This window comes from Taurulus bubalis (genome assembly GCF_910589615.1).
Source record: "Taurulus bubalis genome assembly, chromosome: 18".
Classification (NCBI taxonomy): domain Eukaryota; kingdom Metazoa; phylum Chordata; class Actinopteri; order Perciformes; family Cottidae; genus Taurulus; species Taurulus bubalis.
Genome location: NC_136606.1, coordinates 940760 through 960664, shown reverse-complemented (window position 1 = coordinate 960664; position 19905 = coordinate 940760). Strand labels below are relative to the sequence as shown.

Here is a 19905-nt window from a genome sequence, read left to right as displayed (position 1 = left end):
ATGACAGAACTCCTGGCCACTGGGTCTCTGGGCCCTGGAGCTCGGCTAAAACAGAGGGACGCTGCGGTCCTGCAGGGACATGAACCAGGCAAAGCTGCGGACCAATGGGAGGACACTGAGAGGCCGTCCAAAGGCAAGGCGAGTTCACAGTGGCTTTGAGCGCAGCTTGCACCGAACTATGGTCAGCTGGGTCGATGTGTGGCCGGTTTGTAATGGGGCAAGGAATCAAAGCAGAACTCAAGACAGGAACGTTGCAAAAACACACAACGCTGATCAACGCAGAAAAAGGTAATCACACTGGCAGGAAAAACACCAGGGCAAAGGACAAAATAGGCAGGGAACTAAAAAATAAAACAGGAAACAAACTGACATCACCTGCACTGACTGACTGGACCACCATGTGAGTCTGGAAGCTACAAACTCTCCTGTCAATCACTTCATTTCTCTACGTTCTGTTACTCTAACAAAGATTCTGCTTTTGTTTTCAGGGACATCCTGAAACCTTCCAGTCAGTGAACTGACCTCAGAACCTCCATTCTACAGTGAGGACTCTTCAGTCCAGCAGACTGACCTCAGAACCTCCATTCTACAGTGAGGACTCTTCAGTCCAGCAGACTGACCTCAGAACCTCCATTCTACAGTGAGGACTCTTCAGTCCAGCAGACTGACCTCAGAACCTCCAGTCTACAGTGAGGACTCTCCAGTCCAGCAGACAGCAGCTCCACTCCTGAATCCTGCAGGTGCTTGTAACTCAGGTCCAGTTCTCTCAGGTGGGAGGGGTTGGACTTCAAAGCTGAGACCACAACTTCACAGTGAGTCTCTGAGAGTCGACAAGTAGAAAGGCTGTAATGACACAAATATTACAAAATGTTATGGTGAAACATGTAATATGTACTTCCTGCTTCCTGTGCTGATGAACATTATCTCTTCACATCAGTGGTTCAGCTGCTCTCAGCTCACTTTGTTTCACATGAAACAAGAACTCATCTCTCTCTGGTCTGCAGATTTTAATCTGAGTGTTTCTTGAATGTGCAGATGAAGGGAGACAGAGTGTTGTTACATTGAGGCTTCCATGATGTCAGTCTGTCAGTGGGATCTGATCCCAGATCTGTCGCCACCTATGGTAGCATGAAGACTTCTTCATGACAAAAACATGTCCACTATAGCTACCTGCTGCTGTCAGGTTCACCTCCATCAACTGGAAAATTCAGTAAGTACTGAATGTTACAGGACTAAACTATTTTTTAAATATACCTGTATGTATTAGCATTTGAAACCACAAGAACATCTGTGACTAAATACAACTGACTTAAAATGTTGTATCAAACAACTGGAACACTATTTTAAGAATAAAATACATTTGATAGATTATATATTCGAAGAACTAAACTACTGATCAACACTGATTTATGAAGTTAATCACATCTGGACTCACTCAGCCTTTCTGCAGTTCCTCACAGCTGGAATCAGTCTCCGCCGTCCCTCCAGTGATGTGTTGTACTTGTTCAGGTCCAACTCATCCAGAACCTCCTCTGACATCTGCAGCATGTAGCACAGAGCTGAGCACTGGATCTCTGAGAGAATCTCTTCTGATCTGTTCTCTGACTTCATGAACTCCTGAATCTCCTGATGAACTGAGAGCTCCTTGATCTCGATCAGACAGTGGAAGATGTTGATGCTTCTGTCAGGAGAGATATTCTTACTGTTCATCTCCTTCAGGTTGTTGATGGCTCTCTGGATGGTTTCTGGACTGTTGTCTGTCTGACCCAGCAGGCCTCCTAAGAGTCTCTGGTTGGACTCCAGAGAGAGGCCATGAAGGAAGCGGACAAACAGGTCCAGCTGGCCATTTTCACTTTTGAGGGACTTCTCCATGGCTCTCACCAGGAAGTCCTCCAGAGATGAATCAGTGATCTCATGATATTCATCATAAAGATTGTCATTATCACAATCATTATCCTCCTCAGTCACAGATGAACTACTATCCAGGGATGAGGAACTGTCCATGTAATTACAGTCGTCTCCCATGAAGTCCTCCAGTACCTTTGTCTTCCTGTGTGTGAAACAGTGGAACATGTAGACGGCAGCCAGAAACTCTTGAACACTCAGATGAACAAAGCAGTAGACGGTTTTCTGGAAGATCACACTCTCTCTTCTGAAGATCTGTGTACAGACTCCTGAGAACACCGAGGCCTCCGTGACATCAAGACCACACTGCTCCAGGTCTTCTTGGTAGAACATGATGCTTCCTTTCTCCAGATGTTCAAACGCCAGCCTCCCCAGCTTCAGAAGAACTTCCCCGTCAGCCTCCATCAGCTCCTGAGGACTCGTCTCATGTCCCTCATGGTACTTCTGCTTCTTCCTCTTGGTCTGGACCAGCAGGAAGTGTGAGTACATGTCGGTCAGGGTCTTGGGCAGCTCGCCTCTCTGGTCTGTGGTCCACATGTGGTCCAGAACTGTAGCAGTGATCCAGCAGAAGACTGGGATTAGACACATGATGTGGAGGCTCCTGGAGGTTTTGATGTGTGAGATGATTCTGCTGGACTGCTCTTCATCACTGAACCTCCTCCTGAAGTACTCGTCCTTCTGGGGGTCGGTGAAGCCTCGTACTTCTGTCAGCCGGTCAACACGAGTAGGAGGGATCTGATTGGCTGCTGCAGGTCTGGAAGTTATCCAGACGAGAGCCGAGGGCAGCAGGTTCCCCTGGATGAGGTTCGTCAGCAGCACGTTGACCGATGCCTTCTGTGTGACATCACACACGACCTCATTGTTGATGAAGTCCAAAGCAAGTCTGCTTTCATCCAGACCATCAAAGATGAACAGAAGCTTCCAGACAGAGAGCTGCTCTGCTGGGACCATCTGTAATGTTGGATGGAACACATGGAGCAGCTTGAGAAGACTGAACCGCTCATCTCTGATCAAGTTCAGCTCCCTGAACGAAAGCACAACCACCAGACCCACGTCCTGGTTTTCCAAACCCTCGGCCCAGTCCAGAGTGAACTTCTGCACCGAGAAGGTTTTTCCAACGCCAGCGACGCCGTTGGTCAGAACCACTCTGATGCGTCTCTGCTGGTCAGCTGAGGCTTTAAAGATGTCGTGGCACTTGATGGGAGTGTCATGGAGGGTCTTCTTCTTGGAGGCTGACTCCAGCTGCCTCACCTCATGTTGGGTATTAACCTCTTCACTCTGTCCCTCTGTGATGTAGAGCTCAGTGTAGATCCTGTTGAGGAGGGTTCCACTTCCTGTTTCACCACTTCCTTCAGTCACACGTTCACATCTCTTCTTCAGACTGATCTTGTGTTCATCTAAAACCTCCTGCAGACCACGATCTGCTGAACCAGAGAAACAAGAGAGAACACATGAAGAAGACATGATATTGATTTGACTAAAACAATCAGTAAAACTATCAAATCAGGCCGATATCTGAAGGTACAGACGAGGACTCGTGAGTGAAGTAACTTTCAGTTTGGTTCAGTTAGAAGCTACAAAGTAGTGGGATGTGAACACAGAGAGCTTTCTCTCTGGTCAGCAGCACAGACACCTGTTGATCCAGTCAGTGGAGCTACAGACGTGGTTTTGGTTTGAGGGAGGAGACCGTCTCCGTCATGGTGCTGTTGACCTGCTACCAAACAGAGCCTCAACAGCTCAGATGGGTTTTCCTGCTGTGAGGCTGCAGTGGAAATGTATTCATGGCCTGGATCAACGCTCACTGAGCCCAGCAAGAGACAAGTAAAGAACCAACAGCATTCTGATTGGTTCATGCAAAGACGGGGCGCTATCATGAAACCAAAACATAACCTTCATTTATGTATTGTGGGTTCATATTGTCTCTCAAAGAAGAACAGGGATGCAGAGCAGAACTGTCTGCTGGAGCAGATCTTAAATGTCTTCTGTGAGACTCAACAAGAGTTCCTGTATGAGAACAACACTTCCTGTTTCCAGACATGAAGACATCAGCAGAGACATGGTGGGTCTTACTCTGTACAGTGCTGTTCTCACTGGCTGCCTGCAGTCCAGCTCTGGTTCTGGTTCTGGACATCAACTCCTCCTCAGGAACAAGACTCCTCTTCTCTCTGTGGAGACATTTCTTTATTACTACAATGATTTGTTGGTTGGTCAGTAAAGGTCCTCCATTATGAGCTGATTGTGTCCTTTACTGTGTCTTAGTGTTTGTTCAAAATGTATGTATGCACTATTTGACAACAAAAGGAAAATTGATTAAACATTGTTGGCTTAATTTTAAGATTACCATATTCATTTTTGTCCCTGGTAATTGAGTCATTTTCAACCTCAAAAAGCTTCTGAGGCCGGAAGCTAGATTTAAGCTCCAATATCTTCAGACATATAATTCCTAGAGCCATAAAAGTTAGAAGGAGAACAGACAAAGTGGTGCACAACGGAGCCGGGTACAAGCATACTTTTCATTACTTGCCCTTGATAATGGAAAACAAAGTGCAAATTGGGGCCCGAGGCAGTCCCCTACAGTATATACATATGAACGTTTACATGTTTCCCTCAAACAATAAAGTATTTGATTGATGTCATAACAAATGGGAGGGGCTCTTACATAAACAAAATTAAATAATTCATGTAAGACAAGACAATGTTGAAACGTGTTGCCTTTTTGAGATGCCAAAATGGCCGCTTCAATACCCCAGCTCTTCCTCTCCAGGTTGGGTGGTCTTCCTCTCCCAGTGGCAGCTGGATGGTGCACAGAACATGTAGAGTTGGTTTCGAACAGATCCTCTGATGGACCACTTGAAGGACCTGGCCGCACCACTGTCAGTATGAACTCCAGCTGACGCTAATTATCATGAGAACCGCAGGCGTCCCACTGTCTGTGGTTTCAGTGCTCAGTATATGCATGGGTAGGCGACTGGGAATAATGTTGGCTGTGTCCAAGTTTAGTGGTCCGAGGAATCTCAAGACAACCTGCAGCTTTTCATACGTACCATATATTTAAGGTTCAAAGAACAGTTTTTTTTTTGTTTTTTTTAATAGTAGAAGTTCTCTTACTTTGTGTCTGAGGGTCCAGGTTCATTACTGAAGTCTGGAGGATTACCTATGGACCGATCACTCTTCATGGACAGACAGATGGATCCTGGAGACTCTGCTCTCTGTCTGGACTCAACTCTGCAAACATCAAGAGGATTTTATTCAAAATTAATCTTTGATAACAACAAAGACATTAAAGTAGATCTGAATACACAAACTACTGTTACTGTAGTTATGTAGAAGGGTTTAAAGTGTGTATTAGTGCTCTTAGATGACATCTAAGGGGACATGAAATCCAAGTGGACCATGTTCAAAGCCTCTATTGTGGACGCGGCCGCTAGGAGCTGTAGTTGGAAGGTAATCGGTGCTGTAGCGGCAACCCGAGAACCCGATGGTTGACACTGGGGGTGAGGGAAACCGTCAAACTGAAGGAGGCCTTTCAGGTCTGGCTGGCCGAGGGTTCTCCTGAAGCAGCTGATGGGTACCGGCAGACCAGAAGGGCTGCAGCTGCGATGGTCGCGGATGCTAGAACTCGGGCATGGGAGGAGTTCGGGGAGGCCATGGAGAAAGACTTTCGGTTGGCCTCAAGGAGGTTCTGGCAAACCATCCGACAGCTCAGGAAGGGAAAGCAGGGCCTACCCCAGGTTGTTCTCAGCGGGGAGGGGGGGGGGGGGGGGACTGCTGACCCGGACTGGGGACATCATCGGGCGGTGGAAAGAGCACTTTGAGGAACTCCTAAACCCGGCCAACAAGTCCCCTGGAGAGGGGGCAGCGCCTGAAGACTTTGGAGTGGTTGCACCTATATCCCTGGCAGAGGTCGCTAAGGTAGTCAAAAAGTTCCTTGGTGGCAAGGCGCCGGGGCTGGATGAGATCCGCCCTGAGATGCTGAAAGCGCTGGACATTGTTGGGCTGTCTAGGCTGACACGCCTTTTCAGGTCGGGAACAGTGCCCATGGACTGGCAGACCGGGGTGGTGGTTCCCATCTTCAAGAAGGGGGACCGGAGAGTGTGCTCAAACTATCGTGGCATCACACTGCTCAGCCTCCCGGGAAAAGCTTATGCCAGGGTGCTGAAAGGGAGGCTCCGACCGCTTGTCGAACCTCAGATTCCAGACGAGCAGTGTGGATTCCGTCCCGGCAGTGGAACAGTGGACCAGCTCTTTACCCTCAAAGACCACTGGAGGGGTCCTGGGAGTTTACCCAACCAGTCTACATGTGCTTTGTAGACTTGGAGAAGGCTTTCGACCGGGTCCCTCTGGGGTTTTTGTGAAGGAAGCGAAGGAGTTCAAGTATCTCTGGGTCTTGTTCATGAGCGAGGGTAAGGTGGAGCTGGAGATTGATCGGTGCGGCTGCAGCAGTAAAACAGCCGCTATACCGGTCTGTCTTGGTGAAGAGAGCTCTCCATTTACTGGTCGGTCTATGTTCCAACCCTCACCTATGGTCACGAACTCTGGGTCGTGACCGAAAGAACGAGGTCTCGGATACAAGCGGCCGAAATGAGCTTCCTCCGCAGGGTGGCCGGGCTCACCCTTAGAGATAGGGTAAGGAGCTCGGACATCAGGAGGGAGCTTGGAGTCGAGTCGCTGCTCCTTCGTGTCGAAAGGAGTCAGCTGAGGTGGTTCAGCATCTAGTCAGGATGCCTCCTGGACGCCTCCCATTAGAGGTTTTCCAGGCACGTCCAACTGGTAGGAGACCCCGGGGAAGACCGAGGACACGCTGGAGGGATTATATCTCCCGGCTGGCCTTGGAACGCCTCGGGATCCCCCAGAATGAGCTGGAAAGTGTTGCGGGTGAGAGGGAAGCCTGGGTCGGCCTGATGGACCTGCTGCCACCGCGACCCGACCCCGGATAAGCGGCTGATAATGGATGGATGGATTTTTAACACAAATCTTTTCAATCACTTGAGCAAGAATTTATTTTCACGACTCGCTAATGATTTGCTGAACAGAAAACTGTTTTAGAAATGCAGAACAATTCATAAGCATCACAGCTTTTCTAGGTGACTGACAGCTGTCACTGAGACGAAGAGGAAGAACCTCAAACTCAACTCTAAATCTCTAAATGTACAGAAAACATTGTCAGAGGTCCAGGAACTGAACATGAGTCCTGAATGAGTTATTAAAGTTCTCTTACTTTGAGTCTGAGGGTCCAGTTTCATTACTGAAGAGTAGAGGATGATCTTTGGAGCGATCACTCTTCATGGACAGACAGCCGGAGACCAGAGACTCTGCTCTGTCCTCCTCTTCCTCCTCTTCCTCCTCTTCCTCCTCTTCCTCACAACCTCTCATCTTCTGATCTGAAGTCAGTCTGAGAGATAAACAGGAACACTGTGAGCTCACGACACAAGAATCAAGAGGAGAGAACAGGAAGTAACACACACACACACACTCACAGACACACACACACACACACGACGAAGAAGTTTGTCACACCCTATAACACCAAATACCAAGCAAATTATGTAAATCTCCCGCTTTTTTACGAGTCTCTTTTTATCCACAGACGTTCATTCTAGCATTCCTCTCCTCTACAGTCCTCAGGGAGAAAACTGACTCACAGACTTCGACAGTAAAACTATTAAATGTTGGATCAACACTCACTCTGCTTCAGCCTCCAACGTCTCTTCTTCTGCTGCGTTGACTCTAAATGGAGTCTGAACTTCATGACGCATGTTCTCATGTTACTGATCACATTGTCACTGTGGCTCCGCCCCTTTTTCATTTACAGGAAAGCAGGTGAATTCATGTAGAAGTGTGTGTGTGTGTGTGTGTGTGTGTGTGAGAGAGAGAGCTCACACATCCTCTTATTAATATGATGTGTTCATGAGTCTCTCAGCTAGAATCTAGAAGCTTTCTGTGTGAAGAACTAGAACAAGTTGAACATCAGCTCCTTCATGTTGCTCTGGATCTGGATCTTTCTGTGTGACAGGAGGAAGTGGGTTCAGGTGAGCCTCCTTTCATCTGTCCCTCCGGAGCCCCCAGGACCGGGTCCTGACCCTCCGGAGGGACAGGGACCGGGTCCTGACCCTCCGGAGGGACAGGGACCGGGTCCTGACCCTCAGGAGCCCCCAGGACCGGGTCCTGACCCGGATCCTGACCCAAGAGATGCTGAGATGAGCGGCAGGGTGAGCTACAGGGTGAGCTACAGGGTGAGCTACAGAGTGAGCTGCAGGGTGAGCTACAGGGTGAGCTACAGGGTGAGCGGCAGGGTGAGCGGCAGGGTGAGCTACAGGGTGAGCTACAGGGTGAGCTACAGGGTGAGCTGCAGGGTGAGCTGCAGGGTGAGCTACAGGGTGAGCTACAGGGTGAGCGGCAGGGTGAGCGGCAGGGTGAGCTACAGGGTGAGCTACAGGGTGAGCTACAGGGTGAGCGGCAGGGTGAGCTACAGGGTGAGCTGCAGGGTGAGCTGCAGGGTGAGCTACAGGGTGAGCTACAGGGTGAGCGGCAGGGTGAGCGGCAGGGTGAGCTACAGGGTGAGCGGCAGGCACGGTATCTTTGGCACAAGGAAAAGAGGTAAGTCACAAACTCACAAAAAGGAATCACAAAAAGTGTCCTCGGTCTCGTGAGATTAGGCTCGTTGGAGATGAGCCTAATTAATAATAATAATAATAATAACAATAATAATAATAAGCATAATATAATAAAGAGTATTTATACAACACACATCTGAACCAGTAGTAATGTATTTCACAGGTAGACATAAAAAGGATGCAGCTACACAGACATTTCTATAAATATATATTTATAAACACATATGAATAAATCAGAACGAGGTCTGTAAACTACAAGAAGCCTACAGAACTAACAGGAAGTCTGTTTCTGTGACTTCCTGTGTGTTCTTTGAAGGCAGCTGAAAACTGTCCATTCGACTCTTTCCAACGAGCCTATCATCGTTGACCACGTGTGCATGACGTCAGAGCAAGTCGGCATCAAACCGTGCAGAAATCTAGCCGGCATGCATTGCGCGCTTATCTGGCTCGTCTCCAACGAGCTTATGGAAGACGGCTGAAAGCGTTCCGAGCTCTCGACGCCGATTGGCCGAGCTCACGCACAGAGGCGGGTCTTTTCTTTGAAGCGTGCGGTCTCATTGGTGCAGGCGTTCTCTCGCTACCGGGCAGCCAATGGGAGAGCAGAGGCGCGCAGAGTGGGCGGGACCCCGCGGTGTACACCGGCGCTTCCTCCTCCCCGGCTCCCTCACTCCGTCCTGCCGCCCTCAGGACCTCCGTCTCCGCCTGCAAATGGCGGCCGTGGCCCTGAAGCTGTCCGCTCCCTGGCGCTGCGTGCGGCTCAGCAGGTGAGGGCCTCATTGTCACCTGTAGAGTCCTTAACGCGGAGCTGCGACCCACGTGACCTCTGCTCCACATCCACGGAGCGAGGGTCAGCTGGAGCAGTGACGTCATGTGTTCTGTAAATGTGTTATATTCATGTGTTCATGTCGTTCATTTGACCTTCCATTTAAATAATAAATATGCTTTTAAAAGAAAGACTCAGAATATAAGCAGGCATACATACAGGCATCTATATGAATGTTTATTATTTTAATCAAACTATTGTCTCATTCATTTGAGTCATTTAAGGTTTACTGTATGCTTTGTATTCTCATTGTTAGTTTAAATACTACATTTACTCACTTTTTACTGTTTACACCCAGATTTCACTAAATGTTTGTCATGACATTTGGTTTAAAGTCATGGAAAAGTCATAGAAATGTGGAAAAGTCATGGAAATGTGGTTTAAAGTCATGGAAATTTGTAATAGTAATGGACATTTGGTTTAAAGTCATGGAAAAGTCATGAACCCCATTGTTCAGACTGTGGCAGAACCCGGCTTCATTCATTGGTTCTCCAGCCTCTTGAAGCGTTCTCCTCTGGTTGTGTAACTGGTGTTTTCTGGTTCTGTGGTTCTTCAGGTTCTCCAGCGTTCCCGGTCTGAAGTTCCACAGCTCGGCCGCCCCCCTGATGGGTGAGTCCTGCCGCCTCCTGGTTCACGGCTGAAGGGTTAGAGTCACGAGGAAGAGTCAGAGCGCTTATTCACCCGCAGATGTTTCAAAAGGAATACGGACAAAAGTACGGTACGTCAGGGTCCTGGTACGTCAGGGTCCTGGTACGTCAGGGTCCTGGTCCACCAGGGTCCTGGTACGTCAGGGTCCTGGTCCACCAGGGTCCTGGTCCACCAGGGTCCTGGTACGTCAGGGTCCTGGTCCACCAGGGTCCTGGTACGTCAGGGTCCTGGTACGTCAGGGTCCTGGTCCTGGTCCTTTAAGGTCCTGGTGCATCAGGGTCCTGGTCCTTTAAGGTCCTGGTGCATCAGGGTCCTGGTCCTTTAAGGTCCTGGTACGTCAGGGTCCTGGTGCGACAGGGTCCTGGTCCTGGTCCTTTAAGGTCCTGGTGCATCAGGGTCCTGGTCCTTTAAGGTCCTGGTACATCAGGGTCCTGGTCCTTTAGGGTCCTGGTCCTTTAAGGTCCTGGTACATCAGGGTCCTGGTCCTTTAAGGTCCTGGTGCGTCAAGGTCCTGGTCCTTTAGGGTCCTGGTGCGTCTAAGGACTGCAGCGTCGTGAAGAAGAGTCTGGCTGTAACCTCAGTTGGTTTGACCTGCAGCAGTATTTAAATACTTTGTGGTATTGAAATACTTTCTGGTATTTAAGTGCTTTCTGGTGTTTAAGTGCTTCTGACAGACGGAACCGAGGCCGTAGAACCCAGAACCCAGAACCTCACCTTCAGACCCGGGTTCTGTGTGCAGGTGCGACGGCGGAGCAGTTTGAGCAAGCCAAGAGCCGGCTGTCCTCGCTGAAGGAGGACCCGGGGAACGAGGCCAAGCTGAGGATCTACGCTCTGTTCAAACAGGTCAGGGTCACTGGGGCTTTTATTGTGAAGGGTCCCTCTTAAAGAGACAGGCGCGTGGCCTTCCAGCGACTTAATGAATGAGTTTCCTCCAGAGTCTCTGCACGTCTAACAGCTTTTTTTTGAGGAACGTCGCCTTGAGCTGAAGACAATGTGACCAAAGCGATGATATCTAACATAAGCATGAGAATAGTTTAATATATAAAACATGTGGAGCCTCTTTTTTTAATTAGTAAAACTTATATTTCGATATATTATTGAAGAAATTCAGCGTTGTTTGTTTCTTCTTTAAGAATGATGTCATAATAACTGTTCTGCACTGAACTTCTTCTCTTCTACTCATGATGGTTGCAGGACTTTTATTTTGAAGTTTATTCCTCCTCTTCCTGCAGGCCACTCAGGGTCCCTGCAACACCCCCAAACCCGGCATGCTGGACTTCGTCAACAAGGTGAAGTGGGACGCGTGGCGGTCTCTGGGCTCCGTGTCTCAGGTAGGACCCATCGGCTCACCTGGGCTCTGCAGGGCTAGCGGGTCGGAGGCCTGAATCGGTTTGTGTCCCGCAGGAGGAAGCCCGGCAGCAGTACTGCGACCTGATTGGCTCCCTGGTGGCCGCAGAAGGCGGGAGCTCCGCCCAGCTTGCCGCAAAGCCTGCTGGGAGCGGGACGACGTACGAGACGCTATTGGTCACCACGGAGGATGACATCACCACCATCACCCTGAACCGGCCGGCCAAGAAAAACGCCATCACGCCTCAGGTGAAGTGTTTCCTCAAGGGCTCAGAGACACTACCTCTTTAGTCCACAGGGGGCGCCAGTACCAACACTACCACTTTAGTCCACAGGGGGCGCCAGTACCAACACTACCACTTTAGTCCACAGGGGGCGCCAGTACCAACACTACCACTTTAGTCCACAGGGGGCGCCAGTACCAACACTACCTCTTTAGTCCACAGAGGGCACCAGAACCAACACTACCTCTTCAGTCCACAGGGGGCACTAGAACCACACTACCACTTTAGTCCACAGGGGGCACCAGAACCAACACTACCACTTTAGTCCACAGGGGGCGCCAGAACCAACACTACCTCTTTAGTCCACAGGGGGCACTAGAACCAACACTACCTCTTTAGTCCACAGGGGGCACCAGAACCAACACTACCTCTTTAGTCCACAGGGGGCACCAGAACCAACACTACCACTTTAGTCCACAGGGGGCACCAGAACCAACACTACCACTTTGATCCACAGGGGGCACTAGAACCACACTACCTCTTTAATCCACAGGGGGCACTAGAACCAACACTACCTCTTTAGTCCACAGGGGGCACCAGAACCAACACTACCTCTTTAGTCCACAGGGGGCACCAGAACCAACACTACCACTTTAGTACACAGGGGGCGCCAGAACCAACACTACCGCTTTAGTCCACAGGGGGCGTTAGAACCAACACTACCACTTTAGTCCACAAGGGGCACTAGAACCAACACTACCGCTTTAGTTCACAGGGGGCACTAGTACCAACACTACCGCTTTAGTCCACAGGGGGCGCCAGTACCAACACTACCACTTTAGTCCACAGGGGGCGCCAGTACCAACACTACCTCTTTAGTCCACAGAGGGCACCAGAACCAACACTACCACTTTAGTCCACAGGAGGCGTTAGAACCAACACTACCTCTTCAGTCCACAGGGGGCACTAGAACCACACTACCACTTTAGTCCACAGGGGGCACCAGAACCAACACTACCACTTTAGTCCACAGGGGGCGCCAGAACCAACACTACCGCTTTAGTCCACAGGGGGCGTTAGAACCAACACTACCACTTTAGTCCACAGGGGGCGTTTGAACCAACACTACCACTTTAGTCCACAGGGGGCGCCAGAACCAACACTACCGCTTTAGTCCACAGGGGGCGTTAGAACCAACACTACCGCTTTAGTCCACAGGGGGCGCCAGAACCAACACTACCTCTTTAGTCCACAGGGGGCGCCAGAACCAACACTACCGCTTCAGTCCACAGGGGGCGTTAGAACCAACACTACCACTTTAGTCCACAGGGGGCGTTAGAACCAACACTACCACTTTAGTCCACAGAGGGCACCAGAACCAACACTACCTCTTCAGTCCACAGGGGGCACTAGAACCACACTACCACTTTAGTCCACAGGGGGCACCAGAACCAACACTACCACTTTAGTCCACAGGGGGCGCCAGAACCAACACTACCTATTTAGTCCACAGGGGGCACTAGAACCAACACTACCTCTTTAGTCCACAGGGGGCACCAGAACCAACACTACCTCTTTAGTCCACAGGGGGCACCAGAACCAACACTACCACTTTAGTCCACAGGGGGCACCAGAACCAACACTACCACTTTAATCCACAGGGGGCACTAGAACCACACTACCTCTTTAATCCACAGGGGGCACTAGAACCAACACTACCTCTTTAGTCCACAGGGGGCACCAGAACCAACACTACCTCTTTAGTCCACAGGGGGCACCAGAACCAACACTACCACTTTAGTCCACAGGGGGCGCCAGAACCAACACTACCGCTTTAGTCCACAGGGGGCGTTAGAACCAACACTACCACTTTAGTCCACAAGGGGCACTAGAACCACCACTACCGCTTTAGTTCACAGGGGGCACTAGTACCAACACTACCGCTTTAGTCCACAGGGGGCGCCAGTACCAACACTACCACTTTAGTCCACAGGGGGCGCCAGTACCAACACTACCTCTTTAGTCCACAGAGGGCACCAGAACCAACACTACCACTTTAGTCCACAGGAGGCGTTAGAACCAACACTACCTCTTCAGTCCACAGGGGGCACTAGAACCACACTACCACTTTAGTCCACAGGGGGCACCAGAACCAACACTACCACTTTAGTCCACAGGGGGCGCCAGAACCAACACTACCGCTTTAGTCCACAAGGGGCGTTAGAACCAACACTACCACTTTAGTCCACAGGGGGCGTTTGAACCAACACTACCACTTTAGTCCACAGGGGGCGCCAGAACCAACACTACCGCTTTAGTCCACAGGGGGCGTTAGAACCAACACTACCGCTTTAGTCCACAGGGGGCGCCAGAACCAACACTACCTCTTTAGTCCACAGGGGGCGCCAGAACCAACACTACCGCTTCAGTCCACAGGGGGCGTTAGAACCAACACTACCACTTTAGTCCACAGGGGGCGTTAGAACCAACACTACCACTTTAGTCCACAAGGGGCACTAGAACCAACACTACCGCTTTACTTCACAGGGGGCACTAGAACCAACACTACCTCTTCAGTCCACAGGGGGCACCAGAACCAACACTACCACTTTAGTCCACAGGAGGCGTTAGAACCAACACTACCTCTTCAGTCCACAGGGGGCACTAGAACCAACACTACCTCTTCAGTCCACAGGGGGCACTAGAACCAACACTACCTCTTTAGTCCACAGGGGGCACTAGAACCAACACTACCTCTTCAGTCCACAGGGGGCACTAGAACCAACACTACCTCTTCAGTCCACAGGGGGCACCAGAACTAACACTACCTCTTTAGTCCACAGGGGGCGTTAGAACCAACACTACCTCTTTAGTCCACAGGGGGCGTTAGAACCAACACTACCTCTTTAGTCCACAGGGGGCGTTAGAACCAACACTACCTCTTTAGTCCACAGGGGGCGTTAGAACCAACACTACATGAAAGTTCATTTTAATAACTTTAAAAACTTTTGTATTTGTTTTATGACGTTTGATTATTTATTATTATTTGTACACAAACGTGTTTGTTCTTACGTTCCATTTCTTCTTTTCTTTCAGATGTACAACGAGATTATGGCAGCTCTGGATCAGGCAGCGAACGACGAATCAGTCATCACCGTTTTTACTGGTACAGATACACACACGTACACAGACGTGTACACACACACACACACACACACAGACACACACACACAGACATACACACGTATACACACACACACACACACACACACACAGACGTGTACACACACACACACACAGACGTGTACACACACACACACACACACAGACATACACACGTATACACGTACACACACATACACATACACACGTACACACACATACACACACACACACACACAGACATACACACGTATACACGTACACATGCACATACACACGTACACACACATACACATACACACAAACACACACACACACACGTACACACACACCCTTTCCTGCTTGTTCATGTATCATTTCATTACTTCAGGCGCCGGTGATTTCTACTGCAGTGGGAACGACCTGTCCAACTTCACCAACATTCCCGAGGGAGGAGTGGAGGCGATGGCCCAGCAGGGGGGAGACCTGCTCAGGTGAGCTCTGATTGGCTCGCCTGGTCCCGAGGTCTAGACCTGCTGATGGGTTTTGTTTAGTCTGATCCGGTCAGCCAGCAGCTGTAGAAGCCCTCGTTGTCGGCAGGTTTTCACCTGTCCCACGCTCCTTGAATACATCACAAGTGACCAACGCTTCAAAACGAAGCTTCACATTATGATTTTTAATCCAAAACATTTTATTAGAATAAATATATCGTCTCAGCCTCGTCGTTCTGATTATTAATAAAAGTCCATTAAGATGAAGCAGAGCTTCAACTCTATATTATTATTATAGATATTATATTACTTTATTAGTCGATATTTAAGATTATTATTCATTTCTGTTTTGATTAATAGAAATAATAATAATAATAACAACAATAATAATAAACCAATTTGAGTCATTAATATGAACGTACCACCATCATCTCACATTAATAATAATAATACTACTAATACTAATGTTCCCTCACAGGAAGTACGTGAAGGCCTACATCGACTTCCCCAAGCCGCTGGTTGCCGTGGTGAACGGACCGGCTGTAGGAATCTCTGTGACGGTGTTGGGACTGTTTGACCTGGTGTATGCGACGGACCAGGTACTTATACACACTTATTTATATATATATATATATATATATACCACACACTACGGACCAGGTACTTATACACACTTATTTATATATATATATATATACCACACACTACGGACCAGGTACTTATACACATTTATTTATATATATATATATACCACACACTACGGACCAGGTACTTATACACACTTATTTATTTATTTTTATATATATATATATATATATATATATATATATATAAAATACAAATATCATGTCTTCTCCCTCAGGCCTCCTTCCACACTCCCTTCACTCAGCTGGGTCAGAGCGCAGAGGGATGCTCCTCCTACACCTTCCCTAAGATCATGGGCCATGCCAAGGTACAGACAGACAGACAGAGAGACAGACAGACAGCTAACAGACAGACCTATAGACAGACAGACCTATAGACAGCTAGCAGACAGACAGACCTGCAGAGCGTTTGATTGGTCGATGCTGACCCTTCCTGTCCCCAGGCCAGTGAGATGCTGCTGTTCAACAAGAAGCTGTCGGCGGTTCAAGCCTGTGAACGCGGCCTGGTGACGGAGGTTTTCCCCGACAGCAGCTTCCAGGCGGAGGTCTGGACCAGACTGAAGGCCTACGCCAAGCTGCCCCCCAAGGTAAACACACACACACACACACACACACACACACACACACACACACACACACACACACACACACACACACATTGCCATCTTTCTGACGGTCCTTGAACACATCGTGAGGGCCGAACGCTTCAGTGAGAAAAAAGCACCGAAACGAAGCTTAGAATGGAAGTAGATCATAACTGTGATTGAGTCCTTTCTGTCTGTGTGATGACTTCAGAGCAGCTATTGCCTCATAGACACAGGTCACTGGTTACCATGGTGATGGGTACCAGGGTGAAGGGCAGGCCTTAAGTCTGGGACTGGATTGTCTCCAAAACCATCTTAAACCCGGCTTCAGAGGCAAAAACATGGACACATCACCAAGTAGTTCAATGAACAGGAAAGAAGCAGCTGAACGCTGATGCGCTCCTTCTGTTTGTTAAACATGTGAGCGTTGCTCCTCCCCTCTGTGTTCAGAGCACTGGTGTTGAGCCGTTCCTGAAGGGCTCCTCTTTGCTTCATGAGAGAACACTGGTCAGAGTTAACATGGAGTCAATGCAGCAGCTGATGGACTGCATGTCGCTTTCGGGCTGCTGACGAAACGTAAAAGTGTGTTGGATTCCAGGACGCATGTGAAGCACAAGCACAACACGTCCTCCGGTTTCATCCAGCAGTGGTGAATGAAGAGTGGGACTAAAGACAAAATGCGTAGTTATTTTACAAGTTTCTGTCGCTGCTCTCAGTCAGTATTCTCTCCTCTGAACGCTCTGCCCAGACACACCCATTGTAAACTCTGAAACGGTCCCAAATGCTCATAAACTTGAACAATAATTACATGAAAACTGCCAGCTATCAACAAATACACAATTGGGCGAATAAACGCCAGACTTTTGTCAACGCTTTAAACTTTAAATCATTTCTCTACGATAAAGTATGACGAGTCACTATGGGAACAAAGATGTTTTATTGCTCTCTTCACGCAGAAACCCATTCAAGTCAATGGGACAATTTCTCGCACTTTTTGGGGAAACGGCCGGTCGAATCTCTTAGAAAAGTCTCAGCTCACGATTCCCCATCAGGACGCACACTTTCATGTACTTTGACGCATGTGCTGGCAACGCTACGTGCCAAAGTTTAGTGGGATTATGATTAATATTATTATTATTATTATTATTATTATTATTATTAAGCCTGCAGGAGAACACTGAATACTCTACGCTCTCTCTCTCTCTCTCTCTCTCTCTCTCTCTCTCTCTCTCCCCCTCAGTCCCTGTTCTTGTCTAAACAGCTGATTCGCTCGGTGGAGAAGCCCCGCCTCCACGCGGTGAACGATGCCGAGGTCGAGCGCCTGAAGGAGCGATGGACGTCAGACGAGTGTTTCAACGCCGTCATGAGTTTCTTCCAGGCCAAGGCCAAGCTGTGAGAGGTGTGTGTGTGTGTGTCTACAGGTGTGTGTGTGTGTGTGTGTGTGTGTGTGTGTGTGTCTACAGGTGTGTGTGTGTGTCTACAGGTGTGTGTGTGTGTCTACAGGTGTGTGTGTGTCTCGATTGTTAAAGTGCCTTCAACACTTTGTAAAATCTTCAGAAGATTAAACTAATAATTGTTTCTTGTTGTTTTCTCACTTCTGTAATGTTGAGTTGTTATTCTCTATTCATTTGTCTTCATTGATTATTTCATGGAGAAGAATCTGAAACATTGAGACCAGTTTGGTAAAAGGTTCCGTGTTTCCTGCAGTTCTTGAATGCATCTTTCCTCACGAGTCGTAAACGATGAAGAAACAATTCAACATTTCTTCAAATGAATAATAAATCCATATTTCTATCAAGAACAGTATTTATCCTCCTGGTAAAATAGTGTCTTCCAAATTCATATTGTTTGATTTCCTATTTAGAGTTAAAAAAACATCTTCCAATTTAGGCTTTTTGAAAATCATTTTCATTTGTCCAGCATGTCTGGAGGACCAGATATAGAAGATGAAGCTAACATTATGGCTGCAGAGATATTACACCAATCACACATTCAACTGGATTACAAACCAACTGTTCTGCTACACCTGTAAATACTGTGATGCAAATGCTGTATTTAAGATGCATTGTCTGGTTGAACATGAGGTTTCAATACGAATGAATGTTCAGATCAATAACGGGTAAGAGACTGATCGGGTTTGAAGGAGCTGGAGTTCAGACCTGGTGAACTGTGGAGACCTGTGATTGGTTGGAAATATAATATGGATCAGGTCAAAGTACAAGCCACGTGGAAGATCTTCAATGTGTACGGTGACGTGGAACACGGTTCAATGTTCATCACATGGCCTGTGGGAACCAATCAGAGATGAGATGGTCTGAAGGACGGTTGAGTTGAGTCCTGGGTTCAGGTTTCTCCTGCTTGCACAAGCATGAACAAACCAACGGAGACATTTTGTTTTGACCAGAGAACCTCTGCTTGTTGTTTGTCATGTTTGATTGACAGCTCTGAACTCTCCTCTGGAACAACAGTAAGTATGTCCATTACAGTACTGAGGAGTGAGGACTAGAAGCAGCTGAGATCTACTATGATGGAGCATAACACCGTGACAGAGCGATGAGTGTCTGCTATCTCAGCCTCCTGTCTCTTCCTCATCCTCTGGTTCTCCCTCTGGTTCTCCCTCTGGTTCTGGTTCTCCCTCTGGTTCTGGTTCTCCCTCAGGTTCTCCCTCTGGTTCTGGTTCTCCCTCTGGTTCTCCCTCTGGTTCTGGTTCTCCCTCTGGTTCTCCCTCATATCCGGTGCAGAACCTTCATGTTGAGTCATTAAAAACATTCCTGTTGTCCTCTGTCCACTATGATCAACATTCATGAAGGACTATTGTTTCAATAAACAAATAACTGAAACGCTTCAGAACTTCCTGTCATGTTAATAAACAAGAACATATATGAATATCATAGTAAAGAAGACAATAATTCAGCAATTTTTGACTTTCCATGAAAGGAGAATCAACCAGAGCCTCAGAGCAGCAGGACGAGTCTCAGGAGGAAGTTCATCAGACTTCAAAAGCAAATACATAAGAAAAGCTCCTCGTCGTCTTTGAGGCTCTGACTTCATATCCAGAAGTTAACTAACAATCACTGCAGATAATGTATGATATATTATATATTATAACATACATGATAATGTATGTTATAATGTATATTATAACATACATTATATGATATGATGTATATTATAATGTATGATATATTATATATTATAACATACATGATAATGTATGATATAATATATATTATAACATACATTATATGATATGATGTATATTATAATGTATGATATAATATATATTATAACATATGTTATATGATATGATGTATATTATAATGTATGATATAATATATATTATAATGCATGATATAATATATACTATAATGTATGGTGTATATTAGAATATATGTTATACTATATATATTATAGTATAACATATTCATTATCATCACCTCAAAACGTTTCAGAAGGAAAACTGTGTGTTTGTAGTTTCACAGTT

The 19905-nt window shown here is 47.7% G+C and overlaps 2 protein-coding genes across 3 annotated transcripts in view; one reads left to right on the top strand and one right to left on the bottom strand.

Moving 5' to 3' along the window:
• Nucleotides 1–7258, bottom strand: part of LOC306750829 (NLR family CARD domain-containing protein 3-like) — a 12742-nt gene extending 5484 nt beyond the window's left edge. Inside the window, exons 1-5 of one of the 2 annotated variants that reach the window (XM_079234303.1) lie at nt 7124–7258; nt 5014–5130; nt 3976–4070; nt 1436–3326; nt 670–843 (exon numbers count right to left, since the gene is read on the bottom strand). In XM_079234303.1, coding sequence (XP_079090429.1) covers nt 670–843; nt 1436–3326; nt 3976–4070; nt 5014–5130; nt 7124–7191 — 2345 coding nt within the window. In that variant the 5' untranslated portion in view covers nt 7192–7258. Of the gene's footprint in view, nt 1–669; nt 844–1435; nt 3330–3975; nt 4071–5013; nt 5131–7123 lie in introns of both variants that reach the window. The other variant, XM_079234304.1, reaches the window with a different exon arrangement.
• A 1983-nt stretch (nt 7259–9241) lies between these two features.
• On the top strand, nt 9242–17936 carry eci2 (enoyl-CoA delta isomerase 2). Its single transcript, XM_079233903.1, has 11 exons — nt 9242–9283; nt 9899–9951; nt 10730–10833; nt 11223–11321; nt 11395–11586; nt 14658–14727; nt 15094–15196; nt 15672–15792; nt 16056–16145; nt 16281–16424; nt 17662–17936. The coding sequence occupies exons 2-11, from the start codon at nt 9948–9950 to the stop codon at nt 17815–17817; spliced, it is 1083 nt and encodes a 360-aa protein (XP_079090029.1). The 5' UTR covers nt 9242–9283; nt 9899–9947; the 3' UTR covers nt 17818–17936.
• Nucleotides 17937–19905: the final 1969 nt, after the last annotated feature.

Coding starts and splice junctions, on each gene's coding strand:
- eci2 (XM_079233903.1), top strand. Junction 10,834..11,222: donor TCTACGCTCTGTTCAAACAG/GTCAGGGTCACT, acceptor CTCTTCCTGCAG/GCCACTCAGGGTCCCTGCAA. Junction 11,587..14,657: donor AAAACGCCATCACGCCTCAG/GTGAAGTGTTTC, acceptor CTTTTCTTTCAG/ATGTACAACGAGATTATGGC.